Consider the following 18,949-nt stretch of genomic DNA (forward strand, 5'->3'; position numbering starts at 1 on the left):
AATAGTCAGGTCATTGTGCCATTACCGCTTGCGCCAGAAAATCTTCATCCGTTGTTTATGACTTTGTTTCGTTGGAATTTTTAGTAAAAATGTACAAATCTGGAATGTTTCCGGTGTTTCATAATCTTAGGAATCTTATCATCTGCTGTAACATGAAATCCATGTATTTTTGTACCTGTAGCTATACTGTAAATAACTGTTCTTTATTCCATTGTGTCTGACTTTGTTCCGTGAAATATTTAGGAAAATCTTGCTAATCTGCAATTTCTGTGATTCACAACCTTCAGAGTCTTATCAGCTGCTGTGACATTGAATTCATTCATTTTTGTTACTGTAACTACTGGAAACTACGTTTCCGCCGCCATCGACGGTGGATGCCCCTCTACTTCGTTGTGCTCAAAGTAGCCTATCGTTGCAAAACAGCCCGGAAAAGACCCGATCAAGTATGAATACAAGGACGAGAAGTAAAAATACCGAGGAACCACAAAAAAGAAAGAAAAAGATCGAACACTGTTGCCAGGAATTAGGCTGAGGGGATGCCAGATTAAGAGACACGGTACGCGGGCTGCCTACATGCTAAAGATGGTCGTTTCGACATTCTCCTATCTGTTAATTACAGCACATTACACATTGTGTGTCCCGAACGGGTAAAAATAATATAACCACCGGCAATGCCACAGTCATAATTTGGAATCTCTAATTTTTGACCTTGTTTACCACATTTGCTCGCGGCACGCCTTAATAGCCCAGTCGGCACGCCGGTTGAGATGAGAACCATCTATCCTACAATATCTGCAAAGTTTTCTTCGCGCTTCGCAGCAGCTTTTAATATGGGCACCCTCAGCGCCCACGAAAAAATACGCATAATTTTTAAGAATAGACATCTCAGCGCCGGCTATTACCGCTCCATGATGCACCAATCAAGATCTAAACTTTTGGCCAACATGTGACTTCGCGAAGTAGCCTATGTTACTAAATATAACCATGGCAGAAAACGGTCACCGCATGGCGACCGAAACCATCAATATATTTTTTGCCAATTGCCCATTGTCCAGGGGCGCGGAATAGTCCGGCGCTTTCTATCTGAAGTCACCAACACCTCAGCTCTACCAAGAAATCTGATCACGTGGATTGAGAGAAGACGAAAAATTAATAGCAATATAGATGCAGACTATCCTGTATATTTGTGCGCTGAACGCAACTACGAACACATGTAAGCTACACATGACACTTACAATACTAAAACGTGCTTTATCTGGTAGTAATTAAAAGGTGCCTCTTGAGTGGGGAAAATTTGGGGGGGCATCACCAACGTTATTTGGTGGGGGATGGCGAAGTACTGTTTCGATCCTGCCAATGCCCACACTCCCACCACATCACACGGTTATACTTATCATGAGTTTATCGAGGGTTGGGATCCAGCGAACCCATCGTTATCAATTACATTGTTGAAAGCAAGTTGTCATTTCGTGACCTCGGGTAATGATTGTCGATGAAGTCACTATACCCAAATGATATATTGGTATCGCTCACATACTAGACTTAATAGAAGAAAAATATATTCTTTCGTGAGTGGGGCATATTCCAAGTTGAACATCTTCCCCAAAATATTCTATATATGTTGATCTACAAAATATTTTCAGACTCCCTTCAAGCTCCCAGACTCCCAGCCTAGGTTTGGGGTGCGGCAGTTACGACCCTGTGCAGGACTACGCTTTTAGTTCCGGTTTAACATTACTGTCCAATTAAGCCTGATAACGATTCAGACGATTGGATATGTAATTGAATTAGTTTTATGCTTGTATCCTACTCATACAATTGTCGATCTCAGCATACATAGGAAAATCACAGTGACATCATAACTCTGAGCTGTAGCTGTAGCCTAGGCATTATTATACTCCACTAATTCTATAGTTCTAAAATAGCAAATGATACGAGATTAGCCATCAGGAGCAGAGGCACTATAATTATATAAAATTAAGCGACACGGAGGAATATTACTACATATATATAGGTTTCGAGCAGGTTCTGGTCATTTTCCGCAGTAGTATTTCTTTTCGTTGTAGCTTACGGTAAAATCGAATAGAAATGTCGAGTTGGAAGTTGGATATTTATATGTGCCTTATCGTAGCAGCATATTCTTCTACGCCGCGAGCATTAGGTAGGTATATAGCCTATAACCCATGTGCTAACATACGTACTCGATCTGGTGCTTCAATTTTGAAACATCTAAATGGTATCTTAGTTATGGTAAATATTTGGTAAATTTATTGCCAGCGTAGCCAAAACATGGAAATCAATAAATCGTCATAATACACTCTTCACGAATGTAGCTATAGGCGGTTTACTAGGCCTATTACTATTAGCGTTGCATGTAAAACAATATGCTGTATAGAACACTTTGTTTAAAACATGTTTTAAACAGTGTTTTAAACAAAGGCATTTAAAAACAAATTGTGTTTTTTAGGCTGTAAAATTATACCATAATTGTATATTAGGGCTGTTCAAAAATAACTTTTTTTTCCTGATTCCAGCCATTCACTGATTAAATTGTCAGGTTGCCACAACAAAGGCTGCACACCAAATTTGGTTCAATTCTAACAAGTATAGGGCTCCGCGGATCCAATTAAAATTTTTAATTTATACAGGAAAATTGAAAAATAAATTTTTTCAAATTTTTCTCTCAACCCCATGAAAATGTTGAGATGTCTTCAAAGACCATGCAAATGAAATTTGAGTCAATTTCAACCAGTAGAAACGGAGTTATTCGAGTTTTTCGTTGATAATTCTCGGATTATCCCCCAATCAAGGATAATTGGAGAATTATCAACGAAAAACTCCAATAACTCCACTTCTACTAGTCCGAATTGAGTCAAATTTTTTTTGCATCGTCTCTGAAGACAGCTCAACATTTTCATGGGGTTGACAGAAAAATTTGAAAATTTTTTTTTTCAATTTTCCTGTATAAATTAAAAATTTTAATTGGATCCGCGGAGCCCTATACTTGTTAGAATTGAACCAAATTTGGTGTGCAGCCTTTGTTGTGGCAACCTGACAATTTAAGCACTGAATGGCTGGAATCCGGAAAAAAAGTTATTTTTGAACAGCCCTATTGTATATGCTTTCAAAAAACATGTTGTATGAGCCTACGGACAATTAGGCCTACCACCCAATATAGACGACGAATACAATATGGGATGGTTGGAACCATCAGAATAGTCGATTCAGCCGCTATAGCACGTATATATTTCGTCAAAAGAGCTCTATTTACTAGGGATGGTGTGAACGCGAGGTTCACGTTCGCGTTCACAACAGAACCTTGGTAGGTTCTGCACTGTGAACCTTTCACATATATTACAATTTTCACTTCATTATAACATCTTTGGTTCAAATTTATTTCATTTCAACTGCGGGCCACTCTATGAATGGCTCTGACAGCATTAAAAATCAACACTAAACGAGCACTTTGGCAATCTCAAAAGTTTTACTTGCTTTGTTACAAAAGTTTGCTCGAAATATCCAGCTTTCCGTTTCTGAATATTTAGTGACCCTCTGCTGTGAGCTAGACCCGCAATCACACAACATCACGAGCGACATACGTAGTCAGCAGCGAATTATGCCTATTTAACAAATCAATGAGATTGATATCGTTTGTGTAGCAGGCGTACGGGGTCAATTTTGACTTCATATCTTTACTGCATCATTAATACCAAATCCGTGCGATTGGGGTGTTGGCTACGGCTGTATAATTTGTCGATAGGGTAATATCGGTACCAAAGGATCCCATTTTACACTCTGCTCAATATCAATGTAGCAATACTCAGACGCCAAATAGGCCTACATTGTCCGGTCTGGCCTAGACCGTTAAGGCGAAGGCTTTTATTCCCTGGTAAGTCTTCGTCGAAATTGTTGGCAAAGCGACGGAAGATATTGATTTTATGGGAGTATTATATCCTTTGATTGCCTTAGTTGGTACATTTAGCTACGTTTAAAACGCCAATATGTTCTTCAGCATGGTGGCATTATGTGGCCCGAGTCATCGCTAGGTATCGCGTACATTAATATAGGCTATCACTTCATTGAAAGGCAGGGTTGGAATTAGCAATATGACGTCACGTGACGTCATGAAGTTCACGTTCGCGTTCACACAGAACCTTTTAAAAAGGTTTGCGTTCACACGAACCTGAACCTTTCAGAGGTTCACACCATCCCTTCTATTTACCCTATATTTTCAGTGGTCAATGTCAATACATTATGACGTCACAATTGAATATACGTGACGTCATGGCTTAAAAAAAAACATTAAAAATATGTTTTAGACAACGACCTTGTTTTAAACATCTTTATTTTAAATTGATTTTTGTTTTAAATGCAACCATAAGGGCTATTATAGCCTAGTTGCCCCGTAATAGGCCTAACTAATATGGATATTCTCTACGAACAGGCTGTCACAGTGTGGGTAATCCTTCGAATCCACATCCACCTTTACAAGGACTTACGCAATCGGCTGTGGAAGACCTGCTCGTTAGTTACTGTGTTATGTATGCGGTGAGATAGAAACAAACTACTTATATGACAGATGTCCCATTATGTGCCTTTTGTAGCCTACAGCTCTATATAGGATTACCATATTCCAAGATTCGGAAAAGAGGACTCTTTTTAGAAATCATAAAACTTAACATCGGACGAGAAAAAGGATAATTTGATACTTACCTCGAAAACACTGTTGGGCTAAACTAAAAAATGGTCATTTTTCCAACTCGACTCCTGAAAGACCCGCTCTGACGTCATTTAGGTTGTGGTTGATCTTTGTTTTTATTCATCCTTGCTATATCACCGCGATCTCGTCATTTATGGCGTTTTTCAATTGCGCCTGTATAATCAACTGGCTGTCAAAGCTATAAAGGAGGACGAATTGCCAAAAAGGAGGACATTTGAACGTCCTCGGATGACATTTTCGATTTCTTGAAAAAGGAGGACAAACCTAAGGGAGGACTATCGCATGGTAACCCGAAGTATAACGCTCTACTCTACTGCCGATATGTATCATTCTCTACTAATTCCAAACTATTTTTCTAAAGGTGAATTACAATTTGAGTTTATACCATGACCTGTTAAATGGTGATCCAGCTCTTTTTGATGCCATTGAAGGAAACGACGATATTGACTCGATGATGGCTGATCTATTCGAGACGGACACATGCAATGACCCCAGTTTAGTAATTTACTGCACCAGATTTCAGGTATAACAATAATGAACATTTTACATACAGATTTAAAAACCAGACAGCAAAACCTATACCCGCACTGACGCCAAAATATACTGAACACCGAACAGTCGCATGCGGTTTGAGAAGAATCAGTTGCATTTACAACAAAACTCAATTTGGAACAGACATGTTTCAAACAAGGCCCTGGTTCAAAACATGTCTTTTATCGTTTTTCTTAGCTATGACGTCGCGAATTCTTAATTGTGACATCACAATAGATTGGTGTCAACTCCAGAGAAGTATTGTTAAAAAGTGGGTGAATTTGAAAAAGTGCCCTCCTTTTCCGATTCCAAAATATGGCAACCCTAGTTATATAGCATTTTTACGGTCGGCGATCATCATCGTCAGAACAGCACCCATTACGTATCAATGATCTATATCCACATGCTATAACCGTTGAACCGATGACTTTTTCGACGGTTCCAGCCACTCCACATCGTATAAGTCGACTATATTGGGTGCGAATTGTCCGTAGGCTCATACTACATGTATTTTCGAAAGTGTTTACACAATTGTGGCTTAGTTATATACAACTTTTGAAAAAATAACACAATTTTTTAAAGGCATTTAATTGAAACACTGCTGTTTAAAACATGTATTAAACAAAGTGTTTTAAAACGCTACCTATTAGTTGTGACCATCTATGCATCAGTGGTTTCTCGGTCTCTATCTTTCCAATCTTATTACAATAATAGCCTATATCCAAGAAAGTGATGGTTTGGGGTATAAATCGTCAGAACGGGTCAACCGTATGTGCGATTAGTAGCCTACGTTACTATGGAATTGCTTGAAATGGTAATAATCATGTTGGTATTGGTCTCGGACTTGATTCTAAACTTCCTTTTCGCAATTGTCCTGCATGCGCATTGCAGACAAGAATGAATATAATATTCCCGCCTCCAGCGTGAAACTTTGACAGATTTTAACAATAATTTGTGCTACTAGAAATAACTGTAACCCTCTCGCATGTACTACGAAAATCACGCCTAACTACTGTTTTCCGTTACCTCTATCAATACATATTCGAGGTTAATCATCGATATCTCCAGTGTCCATACATTTTAGTTGATTGTTTGTTTAATTTGCTTGGCACCATATGGATTCACTTTAAATTTTGTTGGCATAGATAGAGTAGGGTTACCATATTTTGGAAATCTGAAAAGAGGACAATTTTTCAAAATTTTCAGACTCGCAATACAGGAGGAAAATTCTGAAACATGGTAAATCTTTTGCACTTCGTGGTCGGTTGGTTGATTAAAAAAAGGTCAACTTTCCGGGTCAGCTCCCGAAATAGCCGCCGGAGCGTTACTTCAGTGCTGATTTACTGCTGTATGTCATTCAAATTGTGACCTATATTTAACCAAAATTCTCACAAAAAGAGGACAAAATCTAAAAAAGAGGATATTTGGGCGTCCTCCGAGGATACTTTCAAAAAAATCAAAAAAGAGGACAAATCCTCTTAAAAGAGGACGTATGGTAACCTTAAAAGAGAGGTTGCTCTCGGTCACCACCACCATTCTCGACTTATTATAGGGTAGGGTTCCCATACGTCCGGAATTTTCCCGGACATGTCCGGAATTTCACTGTTGAGATCGTTAAGGCGGTTTAAATGCTTCATTCTTGGAGAGTAGTTCCAAACGTGAGGGGGGTCGTTTGCCTTTATTCTGGGGTTTGAGAATATGTTGAACGTAATCAGCTTCCAAATTAGCCCGCGAGTAGCCTAAGTCTGAGCAAAGGTGCTGACTTGTTTTAGTAATCAGCTCGTCAAATTTTGATCTGGGCCACGGAACATTTTCAAATCGAAGATGGAGTCGCGACCATAAAAGGTTGGAAACCACTGGATGCGGGGTGTTTATAAAGCTCCTTGGTGCGCACCGGCATATAAGGCTGATGACTTAACGATGTCCAATTACGCTCCCTGTATTTTCGAACTCATTATATCCTCCCCCAGCTCTACCGCTAACTCTGATCATGTGGGCGGAGAGTAGTATCTATATAGTGATATATGGAACAACCAATATTATTGACAGAATTCATTCAAATAATTCAACGACCAGATGCATATAAAAACCAAATTAATATAGCAAGCACCCCCTACCCAGAAGTTGCATCGATTACCCTATAGTGTGGGCTCAGAATCATTGATTATGTGGGCGGGAGGAAGCTGAAAACGTGCTTTCGTTCCCGATTATAAAACACACACAGCCACATACTCCTGAACCGAATCGTGACCACCTCTGGTCTATGAGCAAAGTTTTGCTAGTGTGTCGTCATAACTCATTTTGAAATCCACTAGTGGGCGCTAAAGAGTGCCCAGAATTTGGGTTTCTGAATTATGGTAACCCTATACTTATTTTGGAATCGTGAAAGAAGGGCACTTTTTCAAAATTTTCAGATCTAGAATTGTGTGGTAAAATTTCGAAAAAATGGTAAATTTTTACCGACTTTGTGGTTGGTTGTTTAAAAAAAGTCGTCATTTTCGATCGCTGGGTGGTTTACACACTTTTACTTCAAAATTAGTGGTGTTGACTAAAAAAAAGGTCGTTACTTACGTTCGAACCACGACTGCCCATTTTCACTCGAATCTAGCCACCATAGCTCAAAAAGCTATAAAGGAGGACGAATTTCAAAAAAGGAGGACATTAGGCGTCCTCCGAGGACATCTTCAAAAATCGGAAAAAGGAGGATATATGTAACTCTACTCATTACCAGTTTTCACTGTAATTGTAGTTGAATTGATAGGTAACCAAATCACTTATATAGGCCTACAGATAGAGTATAGGTGGGTATACATGAATTCTATGTGTTTCGTGGTATTGTTCATCGGATCATTTCTAGATTAGCTATACACGATTTGCATTGTACTTGGATTTGAAGGAACAGTTATGCCGTATATGCGTCTTACGTCAAAACAGAATACACGTTTTCATCGCGACGTAACGTTTGTGGTATTCATGGTGTTTGTTGACTACTATCCTCATTTACACCACTCACCAGGCCGATATTCTTCATTTTCATTCCGTAACTGCCGACTTGTTGCACGGCCCCACTTCTAGACTTTTCCAGGATACCGTTTTCACTAATGAGATGGGGAGGACAAACGTCCAACACTTAGGTAGGGATTCTGGAGTAGACCTCGGTCAGACTCGAACTAGCAACCCACTGGTGTTACAGCTGTGGAATATTTACCACTACGCTACCTCGCCACCGCCACGTAATATGTGTTTGATGTCTACTTTGACTATACGCAGTAGCAATAATAAATCTCGCTTTAACTGTCGGTGATCAGTCGAATAATATGATGTAATTGCCCGTGCTGAACACAGAGCAGGTTCTTCGAATTCGGAAAGGGGGGTCTACCCAGGGCCGTAACAGCACTTCGTCAGGCCACCCCAAAACTTTGGTCTTGCCCCCCCCATATGGTTATAGATCGAACTTCTGGGGGGCTTCGCCCCCCAGACCCCCTTCCGGCGATACCATGTTTACCGCTATTTATCAAATTCGTTGGGAGTTTGTTTAGTGAATCAGCTTTTGTCGCCTAAGCACGCGAAGCGCGGGTAATTTCTAGAATTCATGACTGAATCGGCAGTATGATCGGGAATTGCATATATATTGTTATCAATTTTTATCTTCTCTCTGCTCACGTAATCAGATTAGCCGGTAGAGCTGAGTGACGTGTGTTTGAAAAGGTAGGACCACTCAATAATAATTAAACATCTTCGGGCGTATACCCGTTGGCAGGAACGAAACAGCACCTCGTCAGGCCCCCAAAAACGTGGCTCTTGGGCTCCCATAGGGTGATGAAACGACCCCTCCATCACGTTGTTCGCGTTTGTCACGAAATCATCTGTACTGCCTTGTGAGCCAGCGCGATGCGCGAAAATTTTCGATAATTTATGATAAAATCGGTCAATCAGATCGGCGATTGCATATATATTATGCTATCAATTTATTGTCCTCTCTACTCACGTAATTGGATTTACCGGTAGAGCTGAGTAAAGTGTCATGAAAGGTGTCTTGTGAGGTTCAGATTGCAATGACAGGAACATTCGACGCCAGTCATTTAGGCACCTATGGACAATTAAACATATATGTATTTTGTATATATAACGAAGTCTTCGGTCAGCATAAGGGCATAGACCTTTTCGGCCAAGGTTTTCTCGCTGCCGATCGTTCCGGTACACTTCTTGGAGTCGCATGTTATATGGACTAAAACTTGATTGTATGTCTTGGTGGGTCGTGGCGCGGTACGGGCCCAATACCCAATAATAAAGATAAATGGCTACTTGAATTCGCGCACAGCGCGACAAAATTTTGAAAAAATTGCATAAATTGTGAAAAAATAGCCTACTCTATGATTTATGCTAATTCACGAAATAATTATGGGCCCCCTTCGAGCTCGCCCCCCCCCCCCAATTGAGGGGTTTGGGGTGCGGCAGTTACGGTGCTGGGTCTACCGATATAACTAACAATCGAATAAACAGATTTCAAGCAAAGAGCTTTGCTCTAAAACAGGGGTGGCCAACCTTTTTGCTATTCACGGCCGCATTTCGATTAGCCATGTAGCCTACGGCCGCATTCCCGGACATAATTCGTAATGAACAAACTGGACGCCAAATACCCAATTTAAACTGTCCATGTCCATTTTCGGTGAGCTCCACACCGATCTATTTATTCATATCGGGCTTCTAGATACGCACCGAAATCGCGAATGGTGTATATCAGTGGTTCCCAACCTTTTTCGACTCATCGCCCACTTTTCAAGCTCAACACCGATCATCGCCCCCCAGATTTTGTGAACCGAAAAGTCGGTATGCAATCTATAGTCATCGACAGGTTGACTAAAAAAAAGGTCAACTTTTCGGATCGTTGTCGAATTTTACACTTTTGCAACCAAACTTCCGTGGGTTGACCTAAAAAAAAAAACGTCATTTCTCCGAATTGACTCCAATATAGCCGTTTTAACGCGTCATCGCCCCCCTATCGCCCCCTTCGCTATTTTCGCCCCCTGGGGGGCGATATCGCCCACGTTGGGAACCACTGGTCTATATGGTCATGGTCATGTTATGAATCGACTATTGGGTCTTCACGATCGCGCGAAGCGCGAAATTTTCTCAGATATACAAATGAATTTCGTCATTAATATTTGTAGTTTCACATGTTCCTGCCAAACATTTATCCGCTCTCAGCCCATGTGATCAGATTCCTGGGAAAGTTGATGCAGGGTGTGTTTTCAAAAATTTTAGGAAAGTTATAAATGATTATGTATCTTCGGGTGGTCCAACTGTGATTAGTCACTTTTGTTGCATGTTGTTATTTCTTGGCCTCCCGTCAGGACTGCCGGTATAGTGGAAAGATATTGAAATCGCCCAAACGCACCAGAAACGTATTCTTTTTCCTGAGGAAGTCACGACTCCATCATTGAGGATCCTTTTTCGCTGTTGTTCTCATCTATACTGCAGTGTTCGGGTTGCAAAGGGCACTACTACATTAAAATCCAAAAACGAAGGCGAATTGAATCGCGCGCGGCGCGAAGAAAATTTCAAGGTTAATTAAAATCTCTTCAAAATTCGTTAGTCAATTCATAGATTCAATTTGCGTGTCGACGGCCGCCAACACATACTAATTGAATTACGTGTCCACTGCCGCACAAATTTCCTTATGCGGCCGCAGGTTGGCCACCCCTGCTCTAAAAAGTCGTTTTGCAAACATTTTTCACCTACGGATAGGCAGACTTAAAGAGAAGTGGTTTTCGAAAGCTCAGCATTCAATCCAATGTGCACTTGTTCAGATTGTCCCACTTATCGATCTACCTAGGCTTGCCTGTCATCTGGTCATGGATATCTCATTTAGATATATCTGGGTCCGGTTCAAAATGATCATCACACATGACAGGAACAATTGTAACTACATTGCAATGACACAGCATAATATTGTGTGAATATCGAGATTTTAAAGCTTCAAGTCTAATATATTCATCAGTGAAGTGAACACGTTTTACTACAATGTAGGCTATTTAGTTCGTGTACGTGTAGGCCTGTTTGGGAGCGTACGGAAAATATATATCCTTTCCCTTGATGAGAATTCATTAATTAGACATTTTATTTCTCTCTTTTATCAGGCGTGCATGACAAATCTTGCATGGTGATTATACGCTCATTTAGTCGGCAAGCCTCTACAAGCGATGACATGATGTCGTTACCATGGAAATGGCGAAGTTGTATTCGATGGATGAGGGTTCTTCAACTATAAAGTTATAACGAGTAATGCGTCATTTGTATACTGTCTTCAACTTCAGCTATGACAGCTAAGATCACTGTATTGTTACCGTTATACTATCGAATGTGACGCATATTCGATAGTTATACCAATGATGAAATTGCCATGGCCATTTTGTATGCATACCAAAGTCATAATAAAGCGACAAATTTTAGATTGAAGTGTCCGATTTAACCTCTTTTGAATAGACGCCGTAAGAACAGCGTCGTAGGGAGGATGACCCCAGATACACCTCTGATACGTTGGAAAGTGCTACTCACGAGACACGAAAACGCACCATTTCGCGCGCCGTTGCCGCCGCTATACTAACTATAGCTCCCCGATATAGCTGAGTTCTCCAATCCGGAGGAATATTTTTTGCTGCGTCGAACCTCGCCGTACCGCTACTTACTACGATCATATCTCTATCCCGTGTATCCGTGGTACGACTATTGCCACTTGATGAAAAATTGCCAACACATGCAGACCTAATCGAAATTTAGGTGCCTTTTCTATTTCGCTAACGTTCACGCTCGCATCCGCTGCAGATTGGTCAAAAGGAAACGCCCTAGCGTGAAGCAGCGAGTCCCATAAAACGAATACTTCACACTTTAGCTAACGAAATTTGAATGTCACCCAGTTCTGTATTGATTCGAGTCACGATTTTCTCGAACCAAGCCATACGACTCGAGACTAGGACGGCCAAGACAGACTTTTTATTGTAACTTCGAAGAAAAGCAAGGTTACCACATGATTGGTATTTCGTCCATCAGCCCTGATACTTGGAAAACAGGGTCAGGAACTGTTAAGACGGAAGAAAATTAAAATATTATGAATTCGAGCCATTCTATGTCACTCGCGCAGAGTTGAATACGTGGATTGAATCGGATTAATCTGAAAACTGAATAGCGAACACGACTCGGACTCAAGTCAAAACACTTTGGCTCGAACTCGACCCTCTGCTAGCTGACTTGGAGTCGGACTAGGCTCGGAGGTGAATTGAAAATGACTTAATTTGACTCGAGTCAAAACTACTGAAGTGAGATTGACTTGGGACTCGGAACCTTGTGACTTGGTTACAACCCTGCCGTCACCCCACTAAGAAAACACATGATGGAATGACCAATATTTATTAATACAGTATCGATATAGCTCACAATCACTACAGCATCCTGCATTAATTTTCATGAAAATTTCATAGCGCAAGTAACTTCAAACTCTAATCCTAATTTCGCTGCGTAGTATTAATCACTTTTTTACATTTGCTACACGCGATAACAACATTCTTACTAGAAGACGAGAAATAGTAATCCTAATTGTGGGAATATGTAACAAATTATCAAACACGTGAATCGTTTCACAACTGAAATCACATCAAGCATCCTGGTAGGGAGGGGGCCTCGTGTCCATATCCTCTACGTCCTCAACCAGCGGCACTTTCTGGATATCCTCGTACTTCGGTGGCTATATAAAATATAATAAATAGGTGCGAGGTACAACTTTGGAATTTTACTAGTCCAGTTGACAGGAAATGGTCATATTCCAAACCGGATTTATATCATCAGCGCACAAATCATATGGTAACCCTTGAACCGGCATTATAAACCTAAATTGGAATGTGTATCATTCGCAAGAACGCTACTGCTTCAAAAATTCAAAAACCTTGAAGCAGTCAATCCCATAAACCTGTAATTAGTCTGTTGATAGCTTCAAGCAATTGCAGACCGAATGAAAATCTATTTCCATTAAGCTTACTTGGATCGATAGAATTGACCATGCTATAGATATGATTTAATTGCATGATAACAGGCTTGGCATAACTCAGCCTTGAAAGGAATTTCTTTTTGTAGTACGGGTAGGCGATCAATATGGACATACAGCCAAATACAAATTACCAGCTATGCATAATATCACTTATAGCCGAGACACGCCCAACTAGAAACATCATTATATGCAGAGATGGGACTAGCTTACGGCACACATTGGAAATGAGCCATTCATTCTACTACTACACATTTAAAGAATTACACGTCAGTTTTTCCCAGAAGAAAGACCCAACAACTGAATCTCAAAGCACTTTTAGTGGAGGCCCACTCGTTCAGCTCCATGCATTAGACAGAAAAATCAATAGAAGATTATCGAATCGTCAGCCCGATCGAACATAGCTGAGATGTGCCAGTTGCGGATAGCTGGTCGTGGGAATGCATTAAAAATGGAAATGAATTCGCCCGCTACAGGTGTGATACACGCGATGTTGCGGTGCTACTTGAATGTTTATGAAAATGAATTGAAACCTACGTTGTAAATGTGGATGGATACGGATTTGTCGTCCTCCCGGCCAGAAACGTGATTGATTTCGGTGGTTCCGCGGCGCATGATGACCTGGAATTTTTAAAGTATGATTACATAGGTGATGAGATGGCGAAAGGCTATGCGCCGATGTCGAAACAGGTCAATGTGTGTTCTGCAAAACAAACTTTACAAAAGCCCGTATGGGACTTCCCCAAGGGCTGTATGCAAGCTGAAAGATGTCACATTGACGGCGACTGTCAGGCACTTCAGAGACTGTCCGTCAGCCACGCAATCTGACTGACAATAAACACAGGGCGGTCAACCAAGCGTTGAACCTAATCAAATTTTAGATTGACCAACAACAAAACAACAACAGTCGGTGGGGGGCAATGGTCAATGCTCTCAAAATTATTTTCTAGCTAGGAGACAATTTCTTTCAGTGGAATGAGTCATGATCGAAGAGCCATCAGTTTCCCTGAACATGATTACTAAGAATAGTCACTCCATACAATGTGTAAGTGGTGGATTTTCAGACAGCGTTGGAGAATTCAGACGACAGTGCAGTGCAGGCAGCCCATACTTAACTAATGCGAGTACAAGCCACTTGAATGTTTCAGTGGCTAGAATATCAACATCATACATGTTTACAACAAAATGTTGGATTGAAAATCAATATAAGGTTATTGAATGCCCCAAATGAATTCAACCTCAAAGTATAGAATCGATGTTATTATCCAATATCCAATTCGAACACGATATACAACACAGCAGTCGCCCCCATTCTGACAAAGACTATTTCAATTATCAAAGTTTAGCATTTTGACAATTGGTAAAGATTTTAGATAATTCAAGACAATTAATTAATTTAAAATCTTGCCCGAGGCAAAAGCAAAATAGCCACTAATTAAAAGTACACGATAGCCGAGTGACATCGGTTCGCTGCATCAATTTGTCATACATCTCACTAAAACATCTAGACCAGGGGGGGTCTCAAAATGGGGTCATTGAGCTAGATTCTTTGTTTTGGGGGGTAGTCACACCTAGTTATGCCTTCCAACCCTAAAAACAAACTTTACAGAGAGTCTTAGATTGATTTTGGATTCACATGAGTTAGAAAGGATCCACCAGTAAACACCACTTCAAAATTGTGAGCCCCTGATCAAGCCCTATTCTGAACAACGTGGTATAGCAGTAGTATACCCACATAACATCACCCAGTAATATCATTCATCAATTGTCATCACACAATAATTTCGGTAAAATTTGGCAAGGTCATTGCTTACCTGAAGGGTGATGTGTTTGTAGGATTGGTAGACCATGGAGATCAAGTAAGACTTTACGAAGATGACGATGAACAGTACCGCGAAGACAATGCAAGCCAGCCACATGTCGTCCATTTCCAGTAGATATTCTTTGACTTCGTCAGGGATCATAGTGCACTGAATCCATTATCACAAATCAAGCACAGTAATATCAATTCGGGACAAGGCATGATACACCACAGATGCATGATGGAATTTGAAATGATAACAACGCAAACAAACCTGTTGCAGATTGGTTTTCAAGTTGGGCCAGTAGAAGAGGACGCTGCCAATGTAGACCATCAGGCACAGAAAGTTGAAGAGTTGCACGATAAAAAACGGGAGAATGAATCCCGCACGGCTCTAATTAAAAATTTCACGCTCATGTCACAGTTTAAATCAGAAACCGGAACCGATGTGCCAACTTACCTTGACCACACCATACACGCACAGGGCGGAAATCGCAAAAAAAAAGAAGCCGTTCACCAGGAACACCCATAGCACTGCAATGGAAAATAATACAAATAGCTTGTATTGTATCTCACTTTCACGGTATATGCAGCAGGGCATGCAACCATGTCCTGGGTTATTAAATGGTCAATTCAACAGGATCATGTTGGACTATACAAATGACCGGATATTCTCGCATCTTCCCTAGTTGGGAAGTAGTAAAATAGTCTCAAAACACAGATCAAATCGGGAGTGCATGGTACTAAAGAGTTACCACGCCATATATGCAACGAAACAACTTATGCTAAACTCTCAAATGTATCTATTTCCTGCTTTTCATGCAAGCAACATTATTTACAATCACAAGTGCCACTGTGGTGGGTGGTAGATCCTCATAAATGTTGTTCCAGATTATAAAACATAACATATTCCAAATTGAATTTGTTGGAAAATATGTCACTCGAGCCACAATCCTTCATGTAGGCAAAACTATAACGTTGACACATGACATGTTGACAACCATTGCGTGCTGCAGATCAAATGTCATTTGAAGGCGTTAAAATGAACATTATATTCACTGCTCTAATTCCATTTTACATAGACAAAAATTAGTGATCTTATTTCAGACATGTCTCCCATTGGTTTTACATATATTTCCGCATGTAGCCTATTCGTTGCATTAAACATTAACAACACTGCGCTAGAATAGTACTGTTCAAACTATGTTTGCTTCCATTATTACAATGCAAATTGCATGGTCTGCAATATTGATTGATACACCATACTTTAAAATATTGGTTGTATTTTTTAATGTCTTTGATCAAACACAACCAAAAGGTCTTGCCTTGTCGAAAGTAGTTTTGCAATAGATGTTGTCATTAAGGTCTGTACAGAATTAGTATCCAGCATATCTGGGCATAGAAATTAGCCGGAGGCAACAGGCAATTCCATTGAATGATTAAAATATTAGACCACAAACGAACTGTTGTAGTTTGAGTGTAATACCATCATTAGGCTTGCCTACCCTTTGACTAAAGTCGGTATTCATTAATCAGCCATGAATGGATAAAAATTAATCATCAGACTGAAAACCCATTTAATCGAGGATGAGCATATCAGAAATAATTACTTTGCCGTGTGGTGAGATCCGAGTTGTATCCAACGCATCGGTATTGCCATGCACTCACATTGTCCTCATTCAACAACCCTGTTAATCCCAAAGTCGATGCCACAACCATGAAAAGGGATGTAACCTGTAACAAAATAAATATGCTTTTTATAGCATCGGTACTGGGAATAATAAAATTGTGTTGTTTACGCCGTCCTATCAATTCTGAGGTAGACAGACAAGACACTAAAGAATATCGCAGCTAACTCCAGAACATGATGCTCAACTAAAGTCTGCAGTCACTTCTAGATACTGCATTTCTACTCTAAACTTACAAGGTTAAATCAACCACATGAGACAACAGCAATGATGTGGTTTGTTCACGTTTGTTTTTGAAGTATCATAAGTCGCAACTATATTAATAATGCACTAGATGTAAAATTTCCTGCTGGATAATCTTTAAATGAAGCACAGCAATATTTGAACAATTCCCGTACACATGAATGGAAGAAAACCTAAACCCATCAACAACTGAAGCTACATGGTTTCTTTTTTCACTAAAGGTGATGGGACTACCCGCTACCCTATTAGTTCACCACCAAAAATTTATCTTCATCTTTTTTTTCAATGAGAATATGGATAATAGCCTAGCGTATGAGTGATTGTTGGAATCAAGTCAGTAGTAGCCTAGCTTCCACTTCATAAAAATTTTCTATGCAAAATGCTATAGGAGTAAGATGATGTTATCGAGTTTTTGATTGAAATGCTGCAATAACGTTTTGGACAGTGCTGACCCCATATTAGATAAGAAATGTTTGAGCATGTAGGAGAATGTCAACAAATTTTTGTCAAAACATTTTTCTTGGTAAAATGCAACTCATTCGTACTTTCGAGGTTCGCAACCCTATCTCCAAAATTTAAGCATTGCATAATATCAGGGTGGATTCGAATTCAACAACAACAATTGAGCTATATCTTCATTTCAAATTACCGCCATTAATGGTGCTCGCTCATAAATCCTATTTACTATGTTTCATATAGCCCAAGATGGATTCAGCTAGCTTCATACAAATATAAATTTATCCATGGTTGTAGTGATACGATATTGCCAGTCACGGCAATTCATTGCTGTTTTCCCCGTGATGCCGTTACTGATAGGCCTATTGGAAAACAAATAAAAATTTATCCATGGTTGTAGTGATACGATATTGCCAGTCACTGCAATTCATCGCTGTTTTCTCTGTGATGCCGATACTGATAGACCTATTGGAAATGAAATCTGATAAAAAAGAGTTAAGTATTGATCACGTGGTCCCTTCTCAGTGTGGATGAGAGGTTGATAATTCTTCATGTAATAGAATATTCAATGGTTTACAATCTGACTCGAAATTTGACTCCGAGACATGAGTGATTTCATATTACTCATATGGCCACTGTCCAGTCGAGTTAGGGTAGCGACTTGAGACATCCTGGCACTGCTGAGAACATAGGCGTACTAACAGGATAGCCGAACTATACAATGTCAATAATATGCTTCACAAAATGTGTATTATGGATTCATACTTTGGATTCAACTTAAGTCAAAGGAGATATATATATGAAATGATAAAAGTTCATCGGTATTTAATTGTATATAATGAATGACTCACCAATATCAGAAGGGAATAAACCACGGTTCCAACGTTAACATGACAGCAGAAGCAGCATGTTGGTGGCTTATTGTTACGAGTCATTGTTGCACACCTTCGATCAACCTGTGGTCTTTGAATAAAAATCTTTTTCATTTGTTTAAAAGTACAATAAAATTTCCTGAAATTATATCATATAAATAATCATATCAATACCAAAACCAGGTTAACAAAGTGTACATAAATAGGTGCCTTTCATACAAACGGTCAAAAGTGTACCTAAGAAAAGAGCGGATAGCACATAGCATTCCTATCAACCTTTGAAACATAGCAACCTAGAATGGCCATTCATAGCCCATTTTAGTTAGCTTCTTGAAGTAAAATATAAAATCATTTGTTCAATCAAATAAAAAAATTAATCAGTAGATACAATATACCAGCTTTGGTTGCGCTGGAAATACCTATATTTCAGGTGCCTGAAGTGACGGGAGGCTAAATCAGAATGAAAAATTGTTAAGCAGTAGGCCTATACCCTACGTGACGTCGCACATAAATGATATAACTTATAGTTTCAGTTGCCTTGGTCTCAAACATCTTTATAAATATTTATAATCAAACAACTCCTAGCCTGATGTAATGGTA

The 18,949-nt window shown here is 39.8% G+C and overlaps 2 protein-coding genes and 1 long non-coding RNA gene across 3 annotated transcripts; 2 read left to right on the forward strand and 1 right to left on the reverse strand.

The window, feature by feature from the left end:
• Positions 1 to 2,016: 2,016 nt before the first annotated feature.
• On the forward strand, positions 2,017 to 11,701 carry LOC145447376 (uncharacterized). Its single transcript, XM_080325801.1, has 4 exons — positions 2,017 to 2,161; positions 4,445 to 4,548; positions 5,082 to 5,243; positions 11,392 to 11,701. Exons 1-4 carry the CDS (start codon positions 2,089 to 2,091, stop codon positions 11,416 to 11,418), a joined length of 366 nt encoding a protein of 121 aa, XP_080181927.1. The 5' UTR covers positions 2,017 to 2,088; the 3' UTR covers positions 11,419 to 11,701.
• Positions 11,702 to 12,642: 941 nt separating this feature from the next.
• LOC145447373 (lysosomal-associated transmembrane protein 4A-like) lies at positions 12,643 to 18,515 on the reverse strand. Its single transcript, XM_080325797.1, has 7 exons — positions 18,329 to 18,515; positions 16,701 to 16,824; positions 15,551 to 15,624; positions 15,365 to 15,484; positions 15,104 to 15,259; positions 13,827 to 13,910; positions 12,643 to 12,992 (listed from the first exon to the last, which is right to left on the reverse strand). The coding sequence occupies exons 1-7, from the start codon at positions 18,461 to 18,463 to the stop codon at positions 12,903 to 12,905; spliced, it is 783 nt and encodes a 260-aa protein (XP_080181923.1). The 5' UTR covers positions 18,464 to 18,515; the 3' UTR covers positions 12,643 to 12,902.
• LOC145447379 (uncharacterized) lies at positions 15,663 to 16,035 on the forward strand. The gene is made up of 2 exons (XR_013917545.1): positions 15,663 to 15,786; positions 15,840 to 16,035. It is a non-coding gene; the product is annotated as an uncharacterized LOC145447379 (long non-coding RNA).
• Positions 18,516 to 18,949: the final 434 nt, after the last annotated feature.

The sequence above is a fragment of the Botryllus schlosseri genome, chromosome 9, assembly GCF_051294905.1.
Source record: "Botryllus schlosseri isolate E-star chromosome 9, Bs_hap1, whole genome shotgun sequence".
Classification (NCBI taxonomy): domain Eukaryota; kingdom Metazoa; phylum Chordata; class Ascidiacea; order Stolidobranchia; family Styelidae; genus Botryllus; species Botryllus schlosseri.

Excerpts from the sequence above, each read along its gene's own strand:
- LOC145447373 (XM_080325797.1), bottom strand. The coding sequence starts at position 18,463 with ATGAAAAAGATTTTTATTCAAAGACCACAGGTTGATCGAAGGTGTGCA. Across the intron at positions 15,260-15,364 it reads TGAAAACCAATCTGCAACAG|TGCACTATGATCCCTGACGA; the intron begins GTTTGTTTGCGT and ends TAATGGATTCAG. Across the intron at positions 13,911-15,103 it reads ACAAACACATCACCCTTCAG|GTCATCATGCGCCGCGGAAC; the intron begins GTAAGCAATGAC and ends TAAAAATTCCAG.
- LOC145447376 (XM_080325801.1), top strand. The coding sequence starts at position 2,089 with ATGTCGAGTTGGAAGTTGGATATTTATATGTGCCTTATCGTAGCAGCA. Across the intron at positions 2,162-4,444 it reads TTCTACGCCGCGAGCATTAG|GCTGTCACAGTGTGGGTAAT; the intron begins GTAGGTATATAG and ends CTCTACGAACAG. Across the intron at positions 5,244-11,391 it reads TTTACTGCACCAGATTTCAG|GCGTGCATGACAAATCTTGC; the intron begins GTATAACAATAA and ends CTCTTTTATCAG.